The 26,946-nt window shown below is 46.3% G+C and overlaps 1 protein-coding gene and 1 pseudogene across 1 annotated transcript in view; one reads left to right on the top strand and one right to left on the bottom strand.

The window, feature by feature from the left end:
- LOC136640328 (zinc finger protein 208-like) overlaps nt 1–26,946 on the top strand; it is a 211,533-nt pseudogene that overhangs the window by 182,568 nt on the left and 2,019 nt on the right.
- Nucleotides 106–26,946, bottom strand: part of LOC136640319 (zinc finger protein 420-like) — a 152,490-nt gene continuing 125,649 nt past the window's right edge. Inside the window, exons 15-16 of the mRNA XM_066615361.1 lie at nt 8,545–8,556; nt 106–2,027 (exon numbers count right to left, since the gene is read on the bottom strand). Of these exons, the coding sequence (XP_066471458.1) occupies nt 1,273–2,027; nt 8,545–8,556 (767 nt within the window). The 3' untranslated portion in view covers nt 106–1,272. The remainder of the gene's footprint in view (nt 2,028–8,544; nt 8,557–26,946) is intronic.

Here is a 26,946-nt window from a genome sequence, read left to right as displayed (position 1 = left end):
GTTGGGCAGAAATGGCTTAAACAAGCCCCCACCAGCCCCCACTGGTGGCTTCCTGTGCCCCATGTCCCAGTGAGTCTCGCGCGCCCCCCCCCCCAAAAGCATAATTGTGAAATTGGTTGCTGCAAGTTCTGGAGATGAATGGCCTGATTGGCTTTTAAAGGGTATGGACATATTCACAGAGGACAGTCTCCCAGTGGCTATTGGACACACTGGCTATGTGCTACCTCTGGGTTGTGTGGCAGTGCGCAGAGGAGAATGGTACATCTTCCTCTCTGAGTTGTGGGATTTCCAGGGGTGGCAGTAGTTGGGCCTCTGTGGGAAACAGGATGCTGGACTCTTTGGGCCCCTCTGGCCTCATCCGGAAGGGCTTCTCTTCTGCCTTCAGCAATAAGGGGATTTGTTGGTTAGGGAGTGAGTGGCAGATTCCAGGTTCGTTTCCTGACCTCCCAGCCCATGTAATACATCAAGAAGCAATTTGCTGAATTAGGCTACAGGGCACAAGGATAGGTGCTTTGGGGCTTTCACGGCAGGACCTGGTGGGGAGCACATGATTTTCAGCCCAGCCTCAAAGAGCACCTGCTGTCTTTCTCCGTCCCAGCTCAGCTTCCAGGCAACAAGTCAAGCTCTGAGAGGAATCCTTTAGAGGCTGCTACAGAACCAACATCCACTTTGTGTTCGCTGTAGAGCAGAAGGCCACTTCCTGTGCCCCCCCCCCCCACAACTGGATCAGGCCATAGGCCCATCTAGTCCAGCTTCCTGTATCTCACAGCTGCCCACCAAATGCCCCAGGGAGCACAACTGATAATAAGAGACCTGCATCCTGGTGCCCTCCCTTGCATCTGACATAGCCCATTTCTAAAATCAGGAGGTTGCACATACACATCATGGCTTGTAACCCGTAATGGATTTTTCCTCCAGAAACTTGTCCAATCCCCTTTTAAAGGCGTCCAGGCCAGACGCTATCACCACATCCTGTGGCAACCTCTTTTTTTGAATGTGTGCTTTCCAAAGTCTAAACTGACTTCTTGGTCTCAAGTAACAAGGAAAATTTTTATGTTCTTGTATCTATTTTATTCCGCAAACAGTTTACCTTGTAGTCCAGCGCCAAAGATTCCCACAGCAGCTCAACATACGTTCAGTGGATCAAAACCACAGCATAATATGGCTTAATATTAAGGTTAATAATAACCTTAAAACTAAACCCAACATACAAAATTCATCTAAAATCAAAATACTAATCGTTAGTTTCCCTGGGTTGGAATTCTCAGATGTTCAACACTCTTCATTACTGCACAAACTCTGCTCCCCAAACAGGTAGCTTTCTTCACTGTGTGAATCTTCTGGGTCAATGGATTGTTTGTCCGGGTCGGTGGAAAGTTTATCAACACCCGAGTCACTCAAAATTTCTACGGGGAGTATTTCATGGTGTGTATCTGGATTTTCCTTAGTCTGAAGGTTCTTCTCACACTCTGAGCTTTCATAATATTCACCTCTTGTGTGGCTTCTGCAGTGTGAAGTCAGCATCTTCCTTCTCCGGAACGTCTTTCCACATTCAAGACACTGGAAGGGCTTCTCTCCCGTGTGCATTCTCTGGTGATCGACAAGCGAGTCATACCGTGGGAACCTTTTCCCACAGTCAGAGCATTCATATGGCTTCTCTCCTGTGTGGAGTCTCTGATGCCTTTTCAGTGTATTTCTTTCACGGAAGGTTCTTCCACAGTCAGGACACGGAAAGGGTTTTTCTCCAGTATGGGTTCTCTGGTGTGATACCAGCGTCCCCTTTTGGTGAAAAAATTTTCCACACTCCGAACATTCATAAGGCCCTTCTCCTCTGTGGATTCTCTGATGTGCCTGAAAATATTCCTTCTGTTGGAAGCTTTTCCCACAGTCAGGACACTCATAAGGCTTCTCTCCTGTGTGGATTCTTTGATGGTTTTTCAACGTGCTTCTTACGCGGAAGGCTCTCCCACAATCTGGACACTCATAAGGCCTCTCTCCAGTGTGGGTTCTTTGATGCGCAATAAGATGTCCCTTCCGTTTAAATCTTTTCCCACATTCCAGACATCCATAAGGTGCCTCTTCTTTGTGGATTCTCTGATGGGACTGCAGATATTCCTTCCATTTGAAGCTTTTCCCGCACTCCGCACACTGATAGGCTTTCTCCACATCTGGGACATTTTCTGCTGTGTGGATTCTTTGGTGTTTTGTTAAGACGTGTCTTAGTTTGAAGGTTCTTCCGCATTCAGGGCACTCATAGGGTCTGATTTCAGTGTGGCTTTTCTGATGTATAAGAAGATTTCCTTTCCGTCGAAAGCTTTTCCCACAATCTGGGCATTCATGTGGCTTCTCCGCCAAGTGAATTTTCTGGTGACTGTTCAATGTCTGTTGGTCACAGAAGGTTTTTCCACACTCAGGACACTCGTAGGGTCTCTCTCCTGTATGGATTCTCTGATGTGTAATAAAAGATTTCTTTTCTCGAAACACTTTCTTACATTCAAGGCACTCGTACAAAATTTGTGTGGTGTGGATTTTTTGGTGTTTGTATAATAACCGGCTTTCCCGGAAGGCTTTTCCACAATCAGAACACACAAAGGGTTTCTCTCCGGTATGAATTCTTTGGTGGGATACGAGGGTTTGCTTCTGGCGGAAACCTTTCCCACAATCAGAGCACACATAAGGTTGCTCTTTGGTGTGCACTCCCAGATGCACCAGAAGGTTATCGTGACGATGGAAGCTTTTCCCACATTCTGAGCATTTATAGGGCTTTTCTGCTGAATGAACCCGTTGGTGCCTGGTGAATTTAGACTTCTGTTGGAAACTTTTCCCACAATCCACACATATGTAACTTTCTGCGCCGCTTTCCAGGCTCTGATCAGATTTTCTCCTTCGTTTTGCTGGCTGCTTTCGCTGCTCGCTCTCCGATTTACAGTCACGTTCATGGGTTTCAGGAGCAGAAGAAGCATCACCAGTATGTCTGCCCAGGATGACCCGTTGAGATCGTACCCGTCCCATACCTCCCCAGTGGAGGTTCTTTTCTGAATTCTCAGGTCCCAGTGAAGAGCTTTTTCCTGTTCCAGACAGAGGGAAAAGTTATTAAAATAGGAAGAAGGGTGATTAGAAATAAGAAATTAGATGCCAGAACTTCTAACCTCACCATGTTGAATTCTACATAAGAAATATCCAATTGTTTTATATATTCTTATACATTTTCTTAAGCTGGTTTGGGTACCCATCTTGAGGCGAAGCAAGGCAAATAAATAAAATTAATTATCAGCCCTGCCTTCACAGAGTCCCTTTATAATTAATCATTACCTGGGACATGTTCACTCCATCCTTTCTCCACAGAGCCCAGGGCCACAAGGCATGGTTCTTCCTCCAACCCCAGTTTTATTCTCAGAACAAGGCTATGACAACCCCAGCCCCACACTATTGAAGGAGCTTCATGGGTAAGTGGAAATTGAACCCAGGTTTGCCCAGTCCTAGTCCTACACTAATCGTCACACTGGCCCCTTCTACAATATCTTTCCAGGAATGTTTATACTACTTTTTTTAAAACTAAAATTAACAAACAAACCCAGAAGAACATACAATAACGCAGTTACCAAGTCTAAAATATAGAACAAACAGACAAAAAAAAGGAAATAAATAAAATAAAGATAACAATAAAAACAGATATTGAAAGTTCTGTAGCAAGTGCAGAGTCCTACATCTAAATTACTTTGTTCTTCTACAAAATCATATAACATGTTAAGTATCACATCTTAAACAGTTCACTGGTTATTTCTAAAATACTTTCTCGAATTTTTATCACACACTATCTGGTGTGCTCCCTGGGGCATTTGGTGGGCCGCTGTGAGATACAGGAAGCTGGACTAGATGGGCCTATGGCCTGATCCATTGGGGTTGTTCTTATGTTCTTATGAATTGTGTATTTTTTCTGTTCCTCTTTATATCAATTAATTATCCATTCTTTATGTTATTTTCAACCAAAGATTTTATCTCTATATCAATTATCTACTTGTCAAATTCATGATTAATTAGACCAATTTTCCTCTTTGTGCGTAGGAAGTCCATGAATGGTTTCCAAGTGTCCATAAAAGTCTTGACTGACTTCTCTTTAAGAAAAATGGTAAGTTTATATTCCTCACCAGAAACATGTTTAGGGATGTGCCATGGGTGCCAGCAGAGAGATACCTCAAAGTAAGTTTGTGACCAGGGTGTTCAAGCCTGCACAGACTGCACTCTTGACATGGAAAGTAGCCACCTGCAAGCTTGGGCACAGGTGGGGTGAAGTCTGCCGTCTGTGCCGGGTGATGAGCTTAGCAGGTGAGAGTGGGAATCAGCATGACCACCTTCTCACAGGTGGAGAAACGGGAGCATGGGGTGGGGCAGCTGTAAAGAAGGGAAATCGGGCAGGAAGAGGTAAGGCCAGCCAGTGGCTCCAGGGGATATAAACACCTGGACTTTGCTGATGAACAGACTCCAAAGGGATGTGCGGTGGGTGGGAAGGCAGGTGAGGCAGAGCCTCCCAACCGGAGTCTTTTGAAAAGCAGCACCGCCACCATGTGAAGCGCGCAAGCACTCAACCCACGTGTGGGAACACAGGACTGGGCCTTTAGTGTTTGTATGCAATGGCAAATGTTTAACAGGGGGTGAAGAAGTAACCCTTCCCATCGGCCTCTGCCCGCATGGGGTTAGCTGGAGTGTTGGCAATGGGAAGTACCATTAGTGGGCCAGTCATGCTCCCCATGGAGCGCAACGTCTCAGCAAGGCTATCACCACACCACGGGCCTGCAAATTCCAAGAATTCATTACCTGTTGTGCTATTGCCCAGTGGCGTAGCTAGAAGGGGTACAAAGCACTACGTTTTGCAGGGAGCCTCACTGCAGTGTGCAAGTGGCCCCTTACCTTCGGAGTCGTTCAGGGTGGGGGCAGCAAAACAGAGGCGCCATGTAAAACTTAGTGCTTTGCACCCCCTCTAGTTATGCCACTGCTCTCGCCTGTTCTAAAGTTGCCTTTGTTTTTGAAGGAAACACAGAGTATAAATTATTTTTTTTTTAAATCAAGTGAACAAAAGTCATCTGTCATTTCATTTCACTGGGTAAACCAGAGTTTTTAGTATTAAGAAATGGAGGCAATCTTTTCTCTCCACTTTCTCCACAATTGTTATAAAACTGTCTCCTCGTTAGTCATCTTTTTAATAAACTAAGGGTGCAATCCTAACCAACTTTCCAGCATTGACATAGCTGTGGCAATGTGGCACGCACTGCATCCTGCAGTGGGGAGGCAATCAAGGCAGCCTCCTCACAGTAAGGGCATGTTTGTTACCTTAACTTGGGGCTGCGTTGCAGCTCAGTCAGTGCTGAAAAGTTGGTTAGGACTGCGACCTAAGGGGGTCATCTTATCCAACTTTCCAGTGCTGATGCAGTTGCAATGCAGCCCCGAGGTAAGGGAACAAACATTTCCTTACCTTAAGGCAGGACTTCTCAAACTAGGGCGTTGTGACACCCCAGCCTAAGGGCCCTGGCCTCTGCCCCCTTAAGGGGTGGGGGTGGGGGGAGGCAGCGACGTGATCCCCAGGATTGCAGCGCTAAGGAGGGCGCAGGTACTGCAGACCCTGCGGCAGCCTCCTGGGGGTGCGGGCAGCCCTGCGCAACTGTCCACAGGGCTCCCCGAAGCTTAAAAAGTGAAAGCAGAGCGATCGGGTTCCGCTTCCAGTTTAGCAGAGGTGGAGCACAATTGCTCTGCTTTCTCTGAGCTTCAGGGAACCCTGCGGATGGTCGCGCACACTCCCGGGAGGCTGCAGCAGGGACTGGTAAGTAAATGCCAGTCCCTGCAGCCCCCTTAGCAACACAATTCCGGGGATCACGTTGCTACCCCCCCCCGCCCCTGCAAGGACTTACTGCAGCTCAAGCTCTCACAGAGAGTTTGAGAACCACTGCTTTAAGGTGACCGTGAATACTGACCCCCACTGCAGGATGCAGTACACATCCCATCAGTGCTGGAATCTTGCATAGGACTGGGCCCTAAAACACCCCAGATTGCTCAAGGGAGCTGTCAATGACCAGCAAATCATGGCTATTCCAGACACCCTGGTGCCAGCTTATATTTCTCATATGGCAGTTTAATGTTGAGAACTGCAGAAATCATTCAGATCCCCGAGGGCTAGCATGAGGGGGTTCAAGCAGTGGCCAGATTTTCTGGTGCGCCTGACATGATTGACCAGGATGGAATTCTGTTATTGATCAGCAGCCATACAAAATCACCAAGAAAACTGCAGGAAGTAACAACAAAAGACTGTAGGACTCCCTGCGCCACCCATACATTAATGTTATGCGCATAGGCAGTAGCATAACTACAGGAGGAGAGGTACATGGAAAGTATTGCAGGTGCTGCAACGCACTGTGTAAGCAGCCCCTCTCACTTGCCATCGGAGCTATTCTGGGCAGAGACATCAACACAGCACCGCCCCCCTGTAGCTACACTACTGTGCTTATGTTATAATCATACTACTAGATATGATTATGGATACTCACTTCTGCAAAGGATTCCATTAGGCTTCCCTTCCCCAGGGAGGTGCAATCCCTGAGTAAGATGCTCTTCTTCTATTTTGAACTGGATGATCACTGGCTCCTCCTCTTCCTTGATCTGGATGGCCAACGGCTCCTCCTCTTCCTTGATCTGGATGGTCAGCATCTCCTCTTCCATCGTGTCCTGCATTGTCGGCTCCTCTTCTAGCATGTGGTGGATGAATGGCTCCTCTTCCACCTTCAGCTGGACAGCAAGTTCCTCTTCTAGCATGTTCTGGACGACCAGCTCCTCTTGCGGCTTGATGTGAGCGGCCTGCTCCTCTTTGGGCTTGATCTGGATGACCGGCTCCTCTTCTAGCATGATAAGGACAAATGACTTCTCTTCTAGAACGATCTCAAGAGAGGGCTCCTCCTCTTCTAACTTTGGGTGAGCACGGAGTCCCTGCTTTAGAATTATCTGTACAGATGGTTCTGACCCAGATGAATAGACCCTTTTTTAGAATGAAACAGATGGATGGTTCCTCATTTTGTAATTACTTGCTGCAATAATTTCAGCTTCTGTACTGTGCACAAAAATAAAAAGAATGGAGACAGTTGAATAACATAAAGGAATACTACTAACATTGCACTAATTTAATATTGTGGCATTCAAAACACAGAGCAATGTTCAAGGATAATGACACTTCCCTGCATTGGGAGATAATCTCATTTTGAGCAGACACCAGCCTTTCCTAAACCACTCAGCTTCATAGCTGTCTTACAGAACTACATTTCCCAGGATTCCCTGGCAGGGAGGAACACACACTTGCCAGACCATTAGCCCAGTGGTTCTCACACATTTAGCACTGGGACCCACTTTTTAGAATGAGAATCTGTCAGGACCAACCGGAAGTGATGTCATGACCAGAAGTGACATCATCAAGCAGGAAAATTCTTAACAGTCCTAGGCTGCAATCCTACCCCCACTTACCCAGCAGTAAGTCCCATTTACTGTCATTGTTTAAAGCATATACATAGTAGTCTGTTAAAAGTACAGTGCTGTAACTTTTTTCCAAATGCAGTCACATCCCATGGTAGCAGCAAGTCTAATATATTAAAAATAAAAGATTGAAATGAATGGGGACCCCCCTGAAATTGGCTCGCAACCCACCCAGTGGGTCCCCACCCACAGTTTGAGAAACACTGCATTAGCCCATCTGACCCAGTGGCAAGACCTGTCCATGGCTCTCTTTCCCAGCATCACCCAACTGAGGACCTTTAAGATGCAGATAGCAGGGACAGAACCTGGAATTGTCTCAATGCAAACCAAGAGTGCTAGCACCAAGGACCAAACTGGGTGCTGTCTTGGAGATGCAGAAATCTGGAGGTAAAGCAGAGAGGGGAGGGAGCTTTAACCCTTTCCCTTCGTGCATGGCTTCAATACAATTGCACCCCATTGCAAATGACCACTGAGAATGAAATGCAGAGACACAGTACTCCAAGGTACCCTGTTCTTTTTTTGACAGAGCTAGCCTGGGATGGGCCTTGGCAGCTTGGGGAAAGATTAAGCTAATCAAGACCAAACAAGCTGCCTGCCTCTCTTCTCCACCCATCTTCTTTCAGACTGAGCACCAAGTACCAGAAGCTTGCAAATCCCTAGACTGAGACAGGAAGCCTCTTTCCAAAGCTGGTTTTTTCTCATAAGATCATAAGCCCTGCTGGATCAGACCAAAGGCTCATCTAGACCAGCTTCTTGTATCTCACAGTGGCCCCGCAGATGCTTCAGGGAGCACACAAGACAGCAACCTGCATCCTGGTGCCCTCCCTAGTCTGCTAGGTACTCTCCCCTGGGGCAGAGGTGAGAGAGCTGCCCAGAGAAGTCAGTGGGGAATTCCAGGATTCTGACATAGCTGTGAACGGGCAGCAGCCTGCCTTCGCCTTCCTTCTACTCTGGAAACAAAGGAGTCACCTTTCAGCTATATTTTTAAAGCCATTTCTGTCCAACGCTGCATATTTGCAACAGGAATCAAATGTGTACACTTGTGGGCTGGGCAGAAATAGGTTAAAAAACTGGTTCAGGGATTGAAACCCTCTATGCAAAAATCAGTGCACAAGATGTTTGCTTGCAATTGAGCACAGGATCTGGGTTGGGAAGGACCCTGAAGGGACAATGTCAGGAGATGCATGGCTTGGGCAGCCTGAGGGGTGTTTTGTATGGGGGATTTGGGGCAGGGAATCCAAGGGAGCCTCAGCTCCATATCTAACCTTTGTTGAATGGTCCTGTGCTCTGGAGAGCACAGAAGTTGTGAGTAGCAGAAAAGTAGCTAGGTCAATGTTTCCCAATCTGGGGGGTCACGACCCCACAGGGCAACAGAAGACAGGGTGGGTCTCCACTGAAATCAACATAAACCACAGTTTTTTAAAATAGTAATGGGTTGATTCAGTGGCGTAGCTAGAGGGGGTGCATAGCACTAAGTTTTGTAGAGAGCCTCATTGCAGCGTGTGCATGGCCCCTTCGGAGCTATTCTAGGTGGGGGAGCAAAACGGAGGTGTATGCTCGCACGCTGCAATGAGGCTCCGTGCAAAACGTAGTGCTTTGCACCCCCTCTCGCTACGCCACTGGGTTGATTAAAGAACCCAAATGCTGGAAAATTGATGCATTTTTTCCCTTTCTTTTCTTTCACTAACAAACAATTTTTTTTAAAAGGAATCAGCATAAACTGATTAATTTTCCATTCACTAAAATAAAAATCATGAGATTTGAAGGAATCCACCACTTATTTTTCCATCTGCTGCTGATGTAGACCTTGCAAAAAAAAAAAATCACTATCAGCCTTGTCCGATTACTGCTGTAAGAAATTACTATTTTAGGGTCCATGGCTCAAGGCTGAAATGGTGCTTTCCCCCCTATTGTTCATGCTATAGACTTGTAATACCTAGAGAAGCATTTGTCTTGGGAAGCCATTTTTTCTCTTCCCAGGAACAGAGAACCAAAAGACAGACGTGCCCACTCTTTCTAGTTCTGATTTTATTTTGTCTGAAAAATGTAGCTTTTTTCTTACTCTTCTGAAACATTTATATGTGCAAGACCTCTGTATGCAAATCCATGGAGCACAAGACTTCTAAATGCAAAAAAGCAGTGGTCTCAAACTTTTAGCACCAGGACCCACTTTTTAGAATGAGAATCTGTCAGGACCCACCAGAAGTGATGTGACATCATCAAGCAGGAAAATTCTTAACAATCCTAGGTTGCAATCCTACCCACACTTACCCAGGAGTAAGTCCCACTGACTATCATTGTTAAAAGCATATATACAATAACCTGTTAAAAGTACAGATCCGTAACATTTCCCAAAATGCAGTCACATATCATGGTAGCATCAAGTCTAACATATTAAAAATAAAATATTAAAATGAATGGGGACCCACCTGAAATTGGTTTTTGACCCACCTAGTGGGTCCCAATCCACAGTTTGAGCAACACTGCAATAGAGGCCTTGGAAAAGGCTCTGCAACTGAGACAGATTGGCCTTTGGGTTGGAAATTCAAGCCCCCCTGATCTATTAATAGCAGGGCTGTCGTAACCCACTCTCAGCCATGGTTTCCCCAACCAATGTCCACACCTGCATTAGTGCAACATTTTTAAAATAGTAGACTAAGGGCCCAATCCTATCCAACATTTCAGCTCTGGTGCAGCCGCAATGCAGCCCTGAGGCAAGGGAATAAATGCTCCCATACCTTGAGGCGTATGTGACTGTCCCCCCCACCACCAGATGCAGTGCACGCCCCATTGATATAGCTGCACCAGCCCTGGAAAATTGGATAAGATTGGGCTCTAAGTAAGGGCCCAATCCTATCCAACTTTTCCATCACTGATACAGCTGTGCCAATAGGGCATGTGCTGCATCCTGCAGTGTGAGGGGCAGTCACAGAGGCCTCCTCAAGGTAAGGGTATGTTTTTCCCTTACACTGTGGTTGCATCGATGCTAGAAAATTGGATAGGATTGGGCCCTAAATTGCTCTTTTAAGGACTTCTGGCACAGCTTCTCCAGCACATACTGCAGCATTCCTCAGGGCCCCAATCCTATCCAACTTTCCAGTACTGATGGTGCCAATAGGGCCATGCACTGCATCCTGCAGTGGGGGGAAGGCAGTTCTGGAGGCCTTCTCAAGGCAATGGAGTGTTTGACATATAACAGTGATTTTCAGCCTTTTTCATCTCACGCCACGCTAAGAACATAAGAACATTAGAAGAGCGCTGCTGGATCAGGCCAAAGGCCCATCTAGTCCAGCTTCCTGTACATCCCAGTAGCCCACCAAGGCAGCACACAAGGTGCTCAAAATTGTCAAGGCGCACCATTGATTTCTTGACAATTGACAAGGCACACCATGCTGCCAGTGGGGAGGGGCACACATCCCCCAACAGCCCTACTAAGAAATGACCCTCCCCCAAATTCCCGCAGCACACCTGTGGACCATCCGTGGCCCATCAGTGAGTCAGGGCACATGGGCTGAAAACTGCTGATCTAAAGTTTTCATGGCCGGTACTATTAATGTTGCACTAAGACATGTTTGGGCTTATTAATTGATCATTATTTAATTAATGTTAAGGTTAATTGATTGACTGATTGATTAATTTCAGGCTTATTAATGGAGCGTTTGCTCCCTTAACTTGGGGCTGCGTTGCAAATGCATCGGCACTGGAAAATTGGATAGGACTGGACCCTTAGGCTATTATTCTGCATGGACCACCATCTGCACCACCTGGTGGGAAAAAGTGGGCCAGCCAAAACTCGCAGCTTCCATTTAAATTGGAAGTCTAGACTCTAAGTCTATAGATCAGACAGAGAGCGTCAAACCCCGGCATGTCAGTCTTAGCATAGCCTTTTCTCATTGGCTGGAAGCATGGAAGGCGGGCGCCCTTGCCAGAGCCAAGAGGGAGGGCGCGCGCCCTGGGGATCTTGCAGCCAGTGGCATAGCCAGAGGGGGGGCGCAGCACTCAGTTTTTTGTAGGCATTGTGCAAGCGGCCCCTGCCCTTCGGAGCCATTGCGGGCGGCTGGTGCAAGCTGGAGGGGCTGTTTGCACAACGCGCTGTGCAAAAAACTGAGTGCTCCACCACGATCTGGGTAAGATGGCAACCCCTGGTCATTGCTGGTGGAAGGGTCTGACCCAGAGGAGGCTTCTTTGTCCTGCTCTGCACGCATGCACCCCCTTGCTTGCAATGGTGCCCCCTCCTCCCCCCCTTCACTCACCCAGTCCTCTTGTGCAGTGCAAGCAGTGGGGATCAGCCGCCCTCCAAGCAACACTAGGAAATTGACCAGCAAAAAAAAAGCTTAATGCCAGTTTCCCACCAGGGGAGGGAGGGGCAGGAAAAAGGGCCCTCCTCCTCCCCCTTGGATCCTCCTTCTCGCAGTTCTCTTGGCCTTTCTAGGAATCTGCTGGGGACCTGGAAGACTGCAGCTTCCTCCTCCCCTCCTGGGGTGGGCTACAGCCCCCCTCCCGCTTTCTGACCATAGATGGTGGCTCAGCCCCATTGACTGATGATGTGTGCGTGCTCATGGCCAGGTTTTTGTGGCTGTCACTTGCTAAAAATGCTGATCTGCTGCTTTGCGCTGAAAAAAATAAAATCAACCTTTGCAAAGCAGTTGGCAAAAGAAATTGCTAAATAGTTTGGGCCATCCGTGGTCCACCTGTGCAAGTTAGGCGGCGGATGAAGGCCCTGTGCAAGACTGGGAAGAATAAATAATAACAAAAAAATTTCACAGGGCAGTTTATATAGCAACATGAATGAATGAAAAAAAAAAAAAATAGTTCCCTGCACCCAATCTGAAAAGAAAGGAGATGGGGAGGAGACACCACCAAGAGCCACTAGAAAAGGTGCTATGTTGGGGTGGGAGAGGTTCATTCCCTCTTGCCTTTATTTGCTAATAGGGCATTTTCCTCTCACACAACACCAGAACCAGAGGACATCCACTAAAATTGAGTGTTGGGAGAGTTAGGACAGACAAAAGAAAATATTTCTTTACTCAGCGTGTGGTCGGTCTGTGGAACTCCTTGCCACCGGATGTGGGGACGGCATCTGGCATAGACGCCATTAAAAGGGGATTGGATACATTTCTGGAGGACAAGTTCATCATGGGTTACAAGCCATGATGTGTATCTGCAACCTCCTGATTTTAGAAGTAGGCTACCTCAGAATGCCAGATACAAAGGAGGGCACCAGACAGGTCTCTTGTCTTGTGTGCTCCCTGAGGCATTTGGTGGTCCACTGTGAGATACAAGAAGCTGGACTAGATGGTGATTGACCTGATCCAACAGGGCTCTTCTTATGTTCTTAAGTGAAGCAAAGCACTCCTATGGGTCAGCAGATGCATTTCCTCACCTTGAATCTCACCCCTGTACCCCACAAGGCATTTTCAGCTCTCAACTTTTCCCCTCTGCCTCTGACCCAGGCTGACTCTAAGCCTGCAAGCTTTCTTCGCAACACGTTTCATAATAATAATAATAATAATAATAATATACAGTATTTATATACCGCCTTTCTTGGTCTTTATTCAAGACTTTATTCAAGGCGGTTTACACAGGCAGGCTTATTAAATCCACGCAGGGATTTTTACAAATTGAAAGAAGGTTCTCTCTTTCAAGAACCACCACATTCAAGATGTTACACTCCGATCTGGTTTAACATTCTGGCCTCCATCCTCCCACGCTCCGAGCAGATGGAACAGCTCAGCTGCAGCTTGCCAGCTGCTTCAAGGTCGCATGGTGCTGGTGGCCTCGAACTGGCGACCTTGTGGATGTTAATCTTCAGGCAAATGGAGGCAAATGGAGGCTCTACCCTCTAGACCAGACCTCCTGCCCATAGGAGGTCTGCCCATAGGATCCTGTTTCATAGGATCTTTGGATTGGAATGGGTCTCCAAGGTCACCTAACCCATCCCACTGCTTGAAGCAGGAAGATCCTCTCTGGAACACCTCCGAAAGCTGCCTGCCAAACCTCTGCTTGAGAACCTCCAGCAAGGGGGGAGTCCACCACTTCCCTTGGCAAACGGTTCCATTATTGAACCACTCTTACCAGTTAAAAATTTCTTCCTGATACTCAGCCACAATCTCTTCTCCTCCTAGCTTCAACCTCTGGTAGCCAACAAGAAAGCTCTTCAGCCATCTCTCACCTTAATCATTAACTCTCATTAAGAAAAAAATCCCCAAGGCTTTTTGGGGATTCCACTGAACAAAAGGAACAACTGGATCAGAAGCCATTAAGCCGTTGCAGATTCAGGACAGACACAAGAAAGACACTTTGTGCAGTTTGTAATTAGTTAACCTGTGGAACTCTCTGTCACAAGATGCGGTGTTGGCCGGAAGCATATGGCCAAAGAACATGAAATCCATTTTCTGGATCTGATTCTTCATTGCAGAGTTTTTGTGCTTCAAAAGTGTCATTGAGAACTGGTTGAAAAATTTGTGAAGATGTCACTCCTTTCCCTTTGCAAGGCAGGTGACAGGGAACCCGAAGCCAAATTGTGACTGTGCATGGTCCAGTGAAAAGGGAGAGTGTTGTTCAGTGATAGGTGTGGACTTTGGCTGCATCTGCTTGACTACCAGAAGGCACATGTCAGTTTCAAGGCCTAAGGAAAGAGATTTCAGTTTGTCTGCTCTCATGCACTGGGGAAGACTTCCCTTTGTTTTTCTGGTCACCCAGAAAAATATGAAAAATAAATAATAATAAATTGCATTCATACAACATTACTATATTTTGCTTTTTAAAATGTTCAAACATATTAAAATGTTGTAAACTGCTTTGGGGGTCTCTTCAGAGGTAGAAAGGCATGATGTGTCTACATTATATGCTACAAGCACTTTGTTAACTTTCGTGAGTAATATGATATGCAAATTGATATGATGTACGAACTATGATATACTGTTCTTATGAACTGTACGTATTTTACTTGTAATTTTACAGGCATGAACCCTGCCATTCTGAAATTTTTGGGGGGGCTGGGTAAATGAGGTTTTGCCTGACATCCAAAACATATAAATTTATCTAAAACACTGTTTCTCAAACTGTGGGTTGGGACCCACTAAGTGGGTCATGAACCAATTTCTGGTGGGTTCCCATTCATTTCAATATTTTATTTTTAGTACACTAGACTTGATGCCAACATAGTATGTGACTGCATTTTGGGAGATCTGTATTTTTAACAGGCTACAATGTATATCCTTTTAACAATGGTAGTCAATGGGGCTTACTCCTGGGTAAGTGTGGATAGGATTGCAGCCTAGGATTGTTAACAATTTTTCCGGATTGATGATGTCACTGCTGGCCATGACATCGCTTCCAGAATAATGACATCACTTCCAGTGGGTCCTGACAGATTATCATTCTAAAAAATTGGTCCCGAGCTAAAAAGTTTGAGAACTACTGATCTTGAACACTCTGCTTTGTCAGTCACACACTTTTTGAAAATATTCTATCATTTCATTCCATTTGTTATTTTTATGCCGCCCTTCCTGAAAGCAGGTAAAGCCAGACCTGTGAAAGCTATAAGCAGATACGATTCCTGTACTATGGGGGGGGGGGGGTTGGACAGAAAGTGTGTGTATTTTATGGGAAAGCTTGTGACACTGTAACCAACTGCTCCTTGCTGACTGCTTGAGAAATTATTTAGCTAATCACAAACCAGAAACTTGCTGACAAGGAAGTCTGTAAAGCTTTGCAGAGGTGTTAAAATTAAATGAAAAAGTTAGCAATCTCAGACTGGTTGAAACATGAAAAACCACAAGCCCCATATCCCAAAAAAACAGGGTGAGGGCAAAAGGTGACAAGGACGGATTAGGAAAAACACCAAGAAGTTGTCTGTTGTTGTTTTTTTCTAACTCTTTGTGTGAAGTGTATAAATCTGGACCACACTGCCCAGCCAGGATCCCCAGATTTGAGCTCATCTTTTGGGGTCTACTTGCATGCAATGCTTAATAAAAGAATCCTCTAAACCAGCCATTTTCAACCACTGTGCTGTGGCACACTGGTGTGCTGCGGATGGTCTGCAGGTGTACCGTGAGAGTTTGGGGTAGAGTCATTTGTTAGTAGGGCCACTGGGGGATGCAAGCCCCTGCCGTCGATGGGTGTGCCTAGTCAATTGTCAAAAAACTGATGGTGTGCCTTGACAATTTTAGTACCTTGTCAGTGTGCCCTGAGATGACATAGATTGAAAATCACTGCTCTAAACCTTCCACCTCTAGTATTGCTTATTGACTCACTGGCACTGGACCAAAACCCACACCTGTCTGCCCACTGGCACTGCCCCTTGGGGATAGTGGTATGCCAAGGTGATGCCTCCGTTTTGCTCCCATCGCCCGGAATGGCTCCGAAAGGGAGGGGGAAGGACTACTTGCACACTGCAAAACTTAGTGCTTTGCACCCCCTCTAGCTACACCACTGATATCAAATATCTATTTGCAGGCATCGCCTCTGTTTTGCTCCCGCTACCTGGAATGGCTCTGAAGGGGATAGGGAGGGACCACTTGCACGGCGCTTTCAAGGGCCTGCAAAACTTAGTGCTTTGCACCCCCCTCGAACTATGCCACTGATATAAAATATCTGTTTGCAAAATTTCTGATCTGCTTGTCTGACAAGCACTCCTTGCAACGTACAGCAAAATCATAATACAGGAAAACAAAGATAACAGTGAACACTATTTAAAAAGGCACAAATAATTCAAAAGTGACCAAGGCCACTTTTGCACCAGTCAGTGTGGGAATTCATGTCCAGTTCCTGTGTCACTGTACATCCCAGACATTCTTCCAGAAAGACAAAACACAAGATTTTCTGGTAAGTATGGGAAGACTACAGCTCCCAGAAATCCCTGCCTTGCAAAAAAAAATGGGGGGAAGGGACTACAAATCCCAGCAGTACTTAGCATTCAGGCTGCTTGTCTGGAGGCTTGGAGTACAAAGACAGGTCTTGGGGAAGTGCTGTCCTTGGTCTCCCCCTGCAACCCCTTCCCTGCAAGTGCTTCCTGAGACAGAGTTGGAAGCAGTCTCCTGGAGGCTTTCATCTCTGCAGACAAACCAAAAGGGGGAGATTTTTGCCTTGGGTTGCCAACATTTTTGCACCTCTACCTTTAACAAGAGTTTGAACTGCAACTGTAGGTATTGGACACATTTTACTTTCATTCTGAAGACCAAGTTGCTGTTAAATGCACAAGAGCAAGCAAGGTTGGAAGTCAGTTGGCAACCTTGGATTCAGTTGGCAGGTGGGCTAGCTCTTCCTATGCCTGGCTGTGCCTTAAATTTCATGGTGACCAAGGCAGTCTTTGGCTGCAATCCTAAATTTATTGGCTCAGGAGGAGTGACACAGAGGGGTTTGCTTCTGAATAAATGTGTGTGGGTTGCTTACAGCAAATGAGGAGTGGAGGGACACAGTTTAACCAAGTTCTCCTGGTGCTCGAGGTGGTTTTCCTGGTGCCCGAGGTGTGCCAAGTACTGCCTCTCCCTATCTGATGATAAGCTGTGCACAGTGACTCTGAGAGCCTGGGCAGGCAGCTCTGCCATGCCTTGTTCGATGTGCGGCAAATTTGGTAGGAGGCTTTGCCTCCCAGGCCGAACACTGTGTGGGCCAGCTGGCTTTAGATAGTGGACCAGATTCAGCCATAGGTTGAACCTACATAGGCTATGGTTGCCGACCCCTACCTTAAAGGGACCCTCCTAAAATGTATCTTGTTAATTTTCAGACAATCTTCTAAATTATTTTTCAAAGGGGATGCAGGTGTGGTAGATTGTCAAGATTGGAAGTAAATCAGTCTTAGAAGAATGTCCTTATAGAAATACTTATGCCCTTCTTAACTAGTAATAGTACCTAGATAAATGTTATGAAATTGTCCCTCCGAGAGCTCAGCAATATAGCTACGTGCATCTCCCTTCTTTAGAGATGTGAACCCTTCAGCATCAATCTCCAGCAATCCACAAATCTCCCATCAGTCTCCTGGAATTTACCATGAAAATCCTTGAACTTTTCATAGGGCTTCTGGAAATTTCTAGCATGGTGTCACATTGGGAAATGTCCTTCCCAGGAATAGCTTCAGTCAGAATTGGAAACCTTAGATACACTGCTGTCCATCCATGAGGATATCTGATGCATTGGTGGTAGATAGCGAGGCAATCAAGGGGCTGGTGGATTTGGGCAACCTTTTATCCCAAGTCTCCTGCCGCCATTTCCCTCCAGCCCGCAGTCAGTGCAGCCTGTAATAAGTGTGGACTTCTGAGTTTCACAATAGGAATAGGATAAGAGTTTGGACTCTTTTTTGTAGCGCAGAGGTAATAATAATAATAATAATAAAACATTATTTTTATCCCGCCCTTCTCCCAAAAAGGGACCCAGCTACACAAAGGTGTAGCGCAGACTTCAGGCAGCATCAGGCAGCATTCCAGGTCTTGCCTCCCAGCTTAAATAACAACAACAACAACAACAACAACAACAACAACTTTATTTTTACCCCGCCTTTCGCCCCGAATGGACTCAAGGCGGCTTACAACAGATTAAAAAACATAATTTAAAACAAATAAAAGCATATTAACACATATCATAAAAACAGCAGTCAGATAAAAAAAATAGGTAAAAAGAGCATAGAGCAGCAGCAAATCATAAAAGAATCAGGCCTGTAAAAAATATTAAAAGATGTTAAAAAGGCCAAAAACTCAGAAGGCTTGTTTAAACAGAAGGGTCTTCAGGCCTCGCCGAAAGGTCTCAAGAGAGGGAGCCATTCTTAAGTCAAGGGGAAGGGAGTTCCATAGCGTTGGTGCCACTACTGAGAAGGCCCTATTTCTTGCCGCCGCCCCACGTACTTCCCTAGGCGGCGGCACTTGTAAAAAGGCCTTCTCTGATGACCTAAGAGGATGAGCCGGATTGTACGGGAGCAGGCGATCTCTAAGATACCCTGGCGCAGAGCAGTATAGGGCTTTAAAGGTCAAAACCAGCACCTTGAATTGGGCTCGGAAACGAATGGGCAACCAATGCAGCTGCTGGAGAAGCGGATTGACAGGGTCAAACCGCCTACCTCCAGTAAGCACACAGGCCACCGCATTCTGCACTAGTTGCAGTTTCCGAACCGTCTTCAAGGGCAGCCCCACATAGAGCGTGTTACAGTAATCTAACCTCAATGTCACCGAGGCATGGATCACCGTGGCCAGGTCTGCACGATTAAATAGTCCAGTTTTGTTTTTTACCGTTCTCTTAAATGTCTCATCTTTGGTTTAACCTTCTCAGCCCCCACTGAATGCAGAATGTCATCACTGTTTCAATCCGAATTGTTCTCGCACTCCAAGTGGAGGGGAGCACCAGCTCAGGTAGGACATTATTGGGAAGCTGCTGGTGATCTGGAGGGAAGGACAACTGGAGGAGAGATATACCCAGAGAGAACAGAGAGGGTCCATGGATCAATGACAGAGCTCCTGCTTGACCTTTAAGACATCCTGGGTTCAGTCCTTGGCATCTCAAAGAGCAACTGGGTCTGAAACTCTGGGCAGCCTCTGCAAGTCAGTGCAGACAATTCCTGAGCTAGATAAACTAACAGCCTGTAACTTTTCTGGAGGAAAAGTCCATCACAGGTTACAAGCCATGATGTGTATGTGCAACCTCCTGATTTTAGAAGTGGGCTAGGTCAGAATGCCAGATGCAGGGGAGGGTACTAGGATACAGGTCTCTTTTTCTTTTGTGTGCTGCCTGAGGCATTTGGTGGGCCACTGTGAGATACAGGAAGCTAGACTAAATGGGCTGTTGGCCTGATCCAGCAGGGCTCTTCTTATGTTCTTAGGAGACCTCAGATCCTCAGAGAACAGCCAAGTGTCACTTCAGCCATTTCAGGTTTCTGCTGTTGTTCACAAGTGCTGTGGACAGGGCCAATCTAAAGCCTCCTGATGCCTGAGGAGGCATGCCAAATGCTTCCCCCCGCCCTTAACTAATGATCTCTTAGCCTCTTCTTGACCCACTTTCTGGATTGGAAGAGAGGGTGAAGGAGCAGAGAGTGGTGGGCTAGAATGTAGTGGGCCACTCTTCTCAATGGTTGCATTCAAGTGGGAAGAGGGGCAGAGGAGGTGCCTTCCCCCTGCCAATCTGCTTGCAATACTCAGGAATGGGATGGCCCTGTTCCTATAGCCAATCCTCTCTCCCTGCTCCTCTGCCCAGGCATTCTGGTGCTGTGTGTTCCTCCTGACTCAACATTCCATGGGTCCTGGGGGGGCCACGGAGCATGCCCCATCCACATCAAACCCTCTCTCTTTTCCTTCTGTTTTAATTGACAAATGAACCCTCATACCAAGGAAGACCCCCAAATATGTACAAACTATTGCTTATGGATGGCCTTGTTTTGCATACAAACCGCTAGGCACTAAACCTCCTGAGTTTAATATTGCTATAAGAATAATAATTATAATTTAACATATTTATATCCTTCCTTTCCTACCCAATTAGGAGGAGTCCAAGGCAGCTTACAGTATTTTACCCCTACATATTAACAATAGTGTATATAATGTATAGAATCAGCTGCAGGATTAATTAGAAAATTATACCATAGTCTTTCGGGACTGAAGGTTGTCAACGGTGGTGTAAGAAAAGCCCCACGGGATCCGGCCATAGGCCCATCTAGTCCAGCTTCCTGTATCTCACAGCGGCCCCACCAAATGCCCCAGGGAGCACACCAGATAACAAGAGACCTGCAAGGCATCCTGGGAATTGTAGTTAAGAACATAAGAACAGCCCCACTGGATCAGGCCATAGGCCCATCTAGTCCAGCTTCCTGTATCTCACAGCGGCCCACCAAAAGCCCCAGGGAGCACACAAGACAACAAGAAACCTGCATCCTGGCGCCCTCCCTTGCATCTGGCATTCTGACATAACCCATTTCTAAAATCAGGAGGTTGCGCATACACATCATGGCTTGTAACCCGTAATGGATTTTTCCTCCAGAAACTTGTCCAATCCCCTTTAAAGGCATCCAGGCCAGATGCCTTCAGCACTTCCCGCAGCAAGGGGTTCCACAGACCGACCACATGCTGAGTAAAGAAATATTTTCTTTTGTCTGTCCTAACCCTCCCAACACTCAAATTTAGTGGATGTCCCCTGGTTCTGGTGTTGTGTGAGAGTGTAAAGAGCATCTCTCTATCCATTCTATCCTTCCCGTGCATAATTTTGTATGTCTCAATCATGTCCCCCCTCAGGCGACTCTTTTCTAGGCTGAAGAGGCCCAAACGCCGTAGCCTTTCCTCATAAGGAAGGTGCCCCAGCCCAGTAATCATCTTAGTCACTCTCTTTTGCACCTTTTCCATTTCCACTATGTCCTTTTTGAGATGCGGTGACCAGAACTGGATGCAATACTCCAGGTGTGGCCTTACCGTAGATTTGTACAATGGCATTCTAATAATAATAATAATAATAATAATAATAATAATAATAATAATAATAATAATAATAATTGGTCTTTATTCAAGACTTTATTCAAGACTTGGTCTTTATTCAAGACTTTATTCAAGGCGGTTTACATAGGCAGGCTTTATTAAATCCCTATTAAATAGGGATTTTTACAATTTCAAAGAAGGTTCTTTCTTTCAAGAACAACTACATTCAAGGTGTTTCATTCTGATCTGGCTTCACATTCTGGCCTCCATCCTCCCACGCTCAGAGCAGATGGAAATAGCTCGGCTTCAGGTTGCCAGCTGCTTCAAGGTTGCACGGTGCCAGTGGCCTCGAACTGGCGACCTTGTGGATGTTATCTTCAGGCAGACGGAGGCTCTACCCTCTAGACCAGACCTCCTGCCTAAAATTAGCCGTTTTGTTCTCAATACCTTTTCATATGATCCCAAGCAGAGAATTAGCCTTCTTTACTGCTGCCGCACATTGGGTTGACACTTTCATCGACTTGTCCACCACCACCCCAAGATCTCTCTCCTGATCTGTCACAGACAGCTCAGAACCCATTAGCCTATATGTGAAGTTTTGATTTTTTGCCCCAATGTGCATGACTTTACACTTACTGACATTGAAGCGCATCTGCCATTTTGCTGCCCATTCTGCCAGTTTGGAGAGATCCTTCTGGAGCTCCTCACAATCACTTCTGGTCTTCACCACTCGGAAAAGTTGGGTGTTGTCTGCAAACTTAGCCACCTCACTGCTCACCCCTGTCTCCAGGCCATTTATGAAGAGGTTGAAAAGCACCGGTCCCAGGACAGATCCTTGGGGCACACCGCTTTTCACCTCTCTCCATTGTGAAAATTGCCCATTGACACCCACTCTCTGTTTCCTGGTCTTCAACCAGTTCTCAGTCCGTGAGAGGACCTGCCCTCTAATTCCCTGACTGTGGAGTTTTCTCAGTAGCCTTTGGTGAGGGACCGTGTCGAACGCCTTCTGAAAGTCCAGATATATAATGTCTACGGGTTCTCCTGCATCCACATGCCTGTTGACTTACCCTTACTGATTCTCCCTCAGCAAGGCTTGTTCGTCTATGTGTTTTGAGATTCTATCTTTAGATTGTGAGCCCTATTGGGAGAGGGAGCCATTAGTTATTTGATTTTTCTCTGTAAACCGCTTTGTGAACTTTTTGTTGAAAAGCGGTATATAAATATTGTTAATAATAATAATAATAATAATAATAATAATAATATCTTTGATGAGGCATTCCGCCATCTTACCCAGTATAGCTGTTAGGCTGACCGACCTATAGTTTCCTGGGTCCCCCCTCTTTCCCTTTTTAAAGATTGGCGTGACATTTGCTATCCTCCAATCTTCTGGCACCGTGGCCGTTTTGAGGGAGAAGTTGCATATTTTAGTCAAGAGATCAGCATTCTTCAGTTCCTTTATAACTCTTGGGTGGAGGCCATCAGGGCCCGGTGACTTATTGATCTTTAATTTATCAATGAGATCTGAAACATCTTCTCTTTTAAGCTCTATCTGACTTAATTCCTTGGTCAGGAGGGGCCGTTTGGGCAGCGGTATCTGCCCGAGGTCTTCTGCCGTGAAAACAGATGCAAAGAACTCATTTAATTTCTCTGCCATCTCTAAGTCTCCTTTTATCTCCCCTTTCCCTCCCTCACCATCCAGAGGGCCAACCGCTTCTCTGGCGGGTTTCCTGCTTCTAACATATTTGAAGAAGCTTTTATTATTCCCCTTAATGCTGCTGGTCATGTGTTCCTCATAATTTTTCTTGGCCTCCCGTATCACCTTCTTACAGTTCTTTTACCACTGTTTATGTTCCTTTTTAGTCTCCTCATTAGGGCAAGACTTCCATTTATGGAAGGAAGCTTCCTTGCCCTTTACGGCCTCTCTAACTTGGCTGGTTAGCCATGCGGGCACCTCCTGGACTTAGTTGAGCGCTTCTTCCTTTGCGGTATACACTTCCGCTGGGTTGTTTTAATCAGCCTGCATGCACTTTGGAGAGGCTGGACTCTTTTTACCTTCCCTTTCAACCTCCTTCTAACCAACCTCCTCATTTGAGGGAAGTCTGCTTGTCAGAAGTCAAGGGTTTTTGTGAGTCCAAAATCAGTCTCTATTTCAAAAACCGGTCTCAAATTTCCAGTCCCTAGAGCAGTGATTTTCAACCCAGGTGCTGCAGCACACTGGTGGGCTATGAGAGGTCTGCAGGTATGCCATAGAAGTTTGGTTAAAATTGCTGAAAAACTCTTCCGGGTTATGCGGCTCTGTTTCTAGGGCCACTGTCTGTAGTAATGAATTGTTTGTCTCTTTTCCTCCACTGGCTCTAAGGCGGGACAGACAATTTGTTACTTCCGACAGTTGTCCTAGGAACAAAGTCACAGAACCCAGAAGTGTCTCCCAGAAGTGACGTCACAAGAAGCAAAGATCATATAGAAGATCAAGAAGCCAGTGTGCCTTGAGAAGAAAAACACTGAAAATTGCTAACCTAGAGTCAATATGGTGTAGTGGTTGGACTAAGACCAGAAAGCCCTGTGTTCAAATCCAGCTCAACTATGCAGCTTACTGAGTGACCTTCAGCCTCATCTACCTCTTAGGACTGTTGTGAACACTGGCAATCCTGGCCCTTTTGCTGTCCGGGGCCAAGACTGCAGAATGCTGCCCCCCGCTGTCGTGTCTGGAGGTCTTCTGAAGGGCAGAAGAGGTGGCTGCCTGTTCCAAAAACCTTCTGAGGTTTCCAGAAGGCCTAAAATTAGATTATGAGCCTTTTTTTAAAAAAGATTCTGAGCCTTTTGTGACAGGGAGCTATTTGATTTTTCTCTGTAAATCGCTTTGTGAACTTTTTTTGTTGAAAAGCAGTGTATAAATACTAATACTAATACTAATACTAATACTAATACTAATACTAATACTAATACTAATACTAATACTAATAATAATAATAAAAGCATCACTTTTGGTTTTCAGGTTTTGAAGGTCTTCTGGACGCCTTAGAAGGCCTTCAGAGGTTTGGGGAGACCTCTGGAGGCCTCTATACAGGGTAGAGGAAGGCAGTGGGGGTGGGTTGAGGAAGGTGCCACCACTCTTCCAGGTGTGGTGCCCCAGGGCATTTGACCTGCCCCCTAGGTACGCCACTGGTTGTGAGGTTAAAGGGGTGTGTGGATGTGGAGCCATGAATGTCACCCTGAGCTCCAAGGAGGAAGGATTGGATACAATGACCTTGTGCTGGCCTAGCAATGCCTCATGTCTCTCCCTTGGGAAGATTTGAATTCGGATTTTGAAGCACATTTACATTTCTCAGATTTGCTGTGGGATGGTGGATCCTCTAGTCCTTGTCTGAATTTTACTGATGTCTCTTCTTGCAGGGGCCAGTGACTTTTGAGGATGTGGCCGTGTATTTCACAGAGGAGCAGGCAGCCATTCTAGATCCGAGCCAAAGAGTCTTATACAGGGAGGTCATGCTGGAGAATTATGGGAACGTGGCCTCACTGGGTAAGGAGCCCCCATGATAAAACTGGTCTGTAGTGTGTGTGTTTTTGTAGGCTGATGTAGTAGTTTCTAACTTGTTGGGAGTTAAATTTTAATTTTCAATTAAACAGAAAAAAAAATGATTCTGAAATTTAATTCTGGCAAACCAGCAAGCAAGCCTTCAGTATACTCTGCACTGGTGTAACATTTTTGAAAGCATCACAAGGACTTAGCAGAAAGTGAACTTTTCAAAATGGCCCCAGGCTTTGGCTGATGCTGGAACATAGCTTCAGTGTTTGGGATTAAAGGAAAGGGGTTGCAAACATACTCTGCCCACAACTCCCTTTGGCTTTTAAAATTCCCTTGTGGAAGAACAGATACAAGGAAGATGCGCTGACTTTGCCACTAGATCAGAAAGATCAAAAGTTACCTCTCACTGGCTGAGTTTGGGCATAGCACCAAACCATGGCTACTTACTACTAACCCCAGATCCCTTGTTTGAGCTTCCAAATGTACAACTGGCAAACCAGAGTTTAGAGTTGTTGGCTTGCTTCCGGTTTGTGTCTGCTGAAGGACTCAACTTTATTCTTGTCTCCATCACGCCACATTCCCTTGAGGCGCAGCAATGGCTCAAACTGTGATTTGTCACTGATCTGTGAATTCAGACACAGCAGGAAACCATGGTTAGCAAAAACTGTGCTTTGCAAACCAGCTTCACAGCACAGTTTCATATCTCGCATTGTTGCCATGCATTGTGGGGCAGTCCCAGACAACGTACTGTCAAATCCTGGTTGGTGTTATATGTGAACTCGGCCCATGCTTGAAGGCTCCGCAGGGTCTGACCGACAAGGAAACAAAGTTCACAGATGGCCATCAAAGGGACCAGGAGCTATCACATCTCCTAAGAGAGGCAAGAGGCCAAATGCCAAAGGCATTTCTAGAGCACCAAACGTGGCGGACAAGTTGCTGATGCTGGAGAACCAAGCCTGAGGCAGCAGTTATGTAAGATGAGCAGAGCCCCTATTGGCTCCATAGACAATGTGACCCAGTTGGGCTGAAGGGCTGCAGTATGTCTTTCTGTCTTGATCCAGGTGGTACTGCAGAGCAGCAGGTGAAACCAGCCCGTCCATGTAGCCACTGGAAGTCAGCTGCATCAATGGTAGATTAGGAGGGGTCTCGGGTTGGCAGATTCGGGTGCCTTTCACCAAGAGGGATCAAGTCTGTAGTTCCCTCTGCCTGATTACTTCCCCAGAGGTGCACAAAGTGTTGCATCTGGTATCCAACACTAGATTTTCCGGTCTGAGCCCTCTGACTGGTTAAGAACATAAGAATAGCCCCACTAGATCAGTTCACACGTTGCCTAGTAGAATCAGAGCTTGGCTACCTTGCCCAGCCAGAATCTGTGGATCCATAAGTGTATGTCAATAATAGTCTGACCAAATAACTCTTCCCCTTCTTTGTTCTTCTCTGTCTCAAGGAGATTTTCCAGGTGCCAAACCTAGTCTCATTTCCCAGCTGGAACAAGGGGAAGACCTGTGGGTGCCGGATTCTCAGGGCTTGGATGTAACAGAGATCTCTGACCAACACTCAGGTAAGAGGGTCAAGGTACACAATGAATTTTAAAAAAGGAATCCTTTGCAATTGCCTGAAACAGTGAGCTCCATCTTTGCTTTTATTTTGAGAGAAGGAGAGCCTAACTATATGTTGCACTCATCAAGATAGCCTCAGAAGATGAGGAAATTTGTCCAATCCTCTTTGAAAGGCATCTAGGTCAGATGCCATCACCACATCCTGTGGCAAGGAGTTCCACAGACTAACTGCAAGCTGAGTAAAGAAATATTTTCTTTTGTCTATCCTAACAATCCCAACATGCAATTTTAGCAGATGTCCCCTGGTTCTGGTGTTGTGTGAAAGGGAAAAGAGCATCTCTCTTTCCACTTTTAAAAATCAGTGTGACATTTGCTATCTTCCAATCCTCTGGCACCATGGCCATATTGTAGTGAAGAGATCAACAACTTCATTCTTCAGTTCCTTAATGGAACTCCTTGCCTCAGGATGTGGTGGTGGCATCTGGCCTGGATGCCTTTAAAAGGGGATTGGACAATTTTCTGGAGGAAAAGTCCATCATGGAGTACAGGCCGTTATGTATAATGTGCAATCTCCTGATTTTAGAAGTGGGCTACCTCAGAGTGTCAGATGCAAGGGAGGGCACCAGGATGCAAGGGAGGGCACTCTTGTTGTCTTGTGTACTCCCTGAGGCATTTGGTGGGCCATTGTGATTCACAGGAAGCTAGACTAGATGGGCCTATGGCCCAATCCTGAACAAGATGCACTGGCTCACCGCTGGCACGCTGTCACAAACATGTTATAAGGCACATTTGTGGGCCCTTACTGTGGGCCCAGCACTGGAACTAGCCCAACACGAGCCCATGCTGGGCCAGCTCCAGTGCTGGGCCTGCGTTCTGCTGCCTGGCAGTTGCCTGGACCACTGAGTGGCAGAGAGGTGAGTGTGGTTGTGGGGGGAGGCATTCTGGGGAGGGCAAGGAGAGGATG

Source organism: Tiliqua scincoides, chromosome 2, assembly GCF_035046505.1.
Source record: "Tiliqua scincoides isolate rTilSci1 chromosome 2, rTilSci1.hap2, whole genome shotgun sequence".
In the NCBI taxonomy this organism is placed as follows: domain Eukaryota; kingdom Metazoa; phylum Chordata; class Lepidosauria; order Squamata; family Scincidae; genus Tiliqua; species Tiliqua scincoides.
This window is presented reverse-complemented; position numbering and strand designations above follow the sequence as displayed.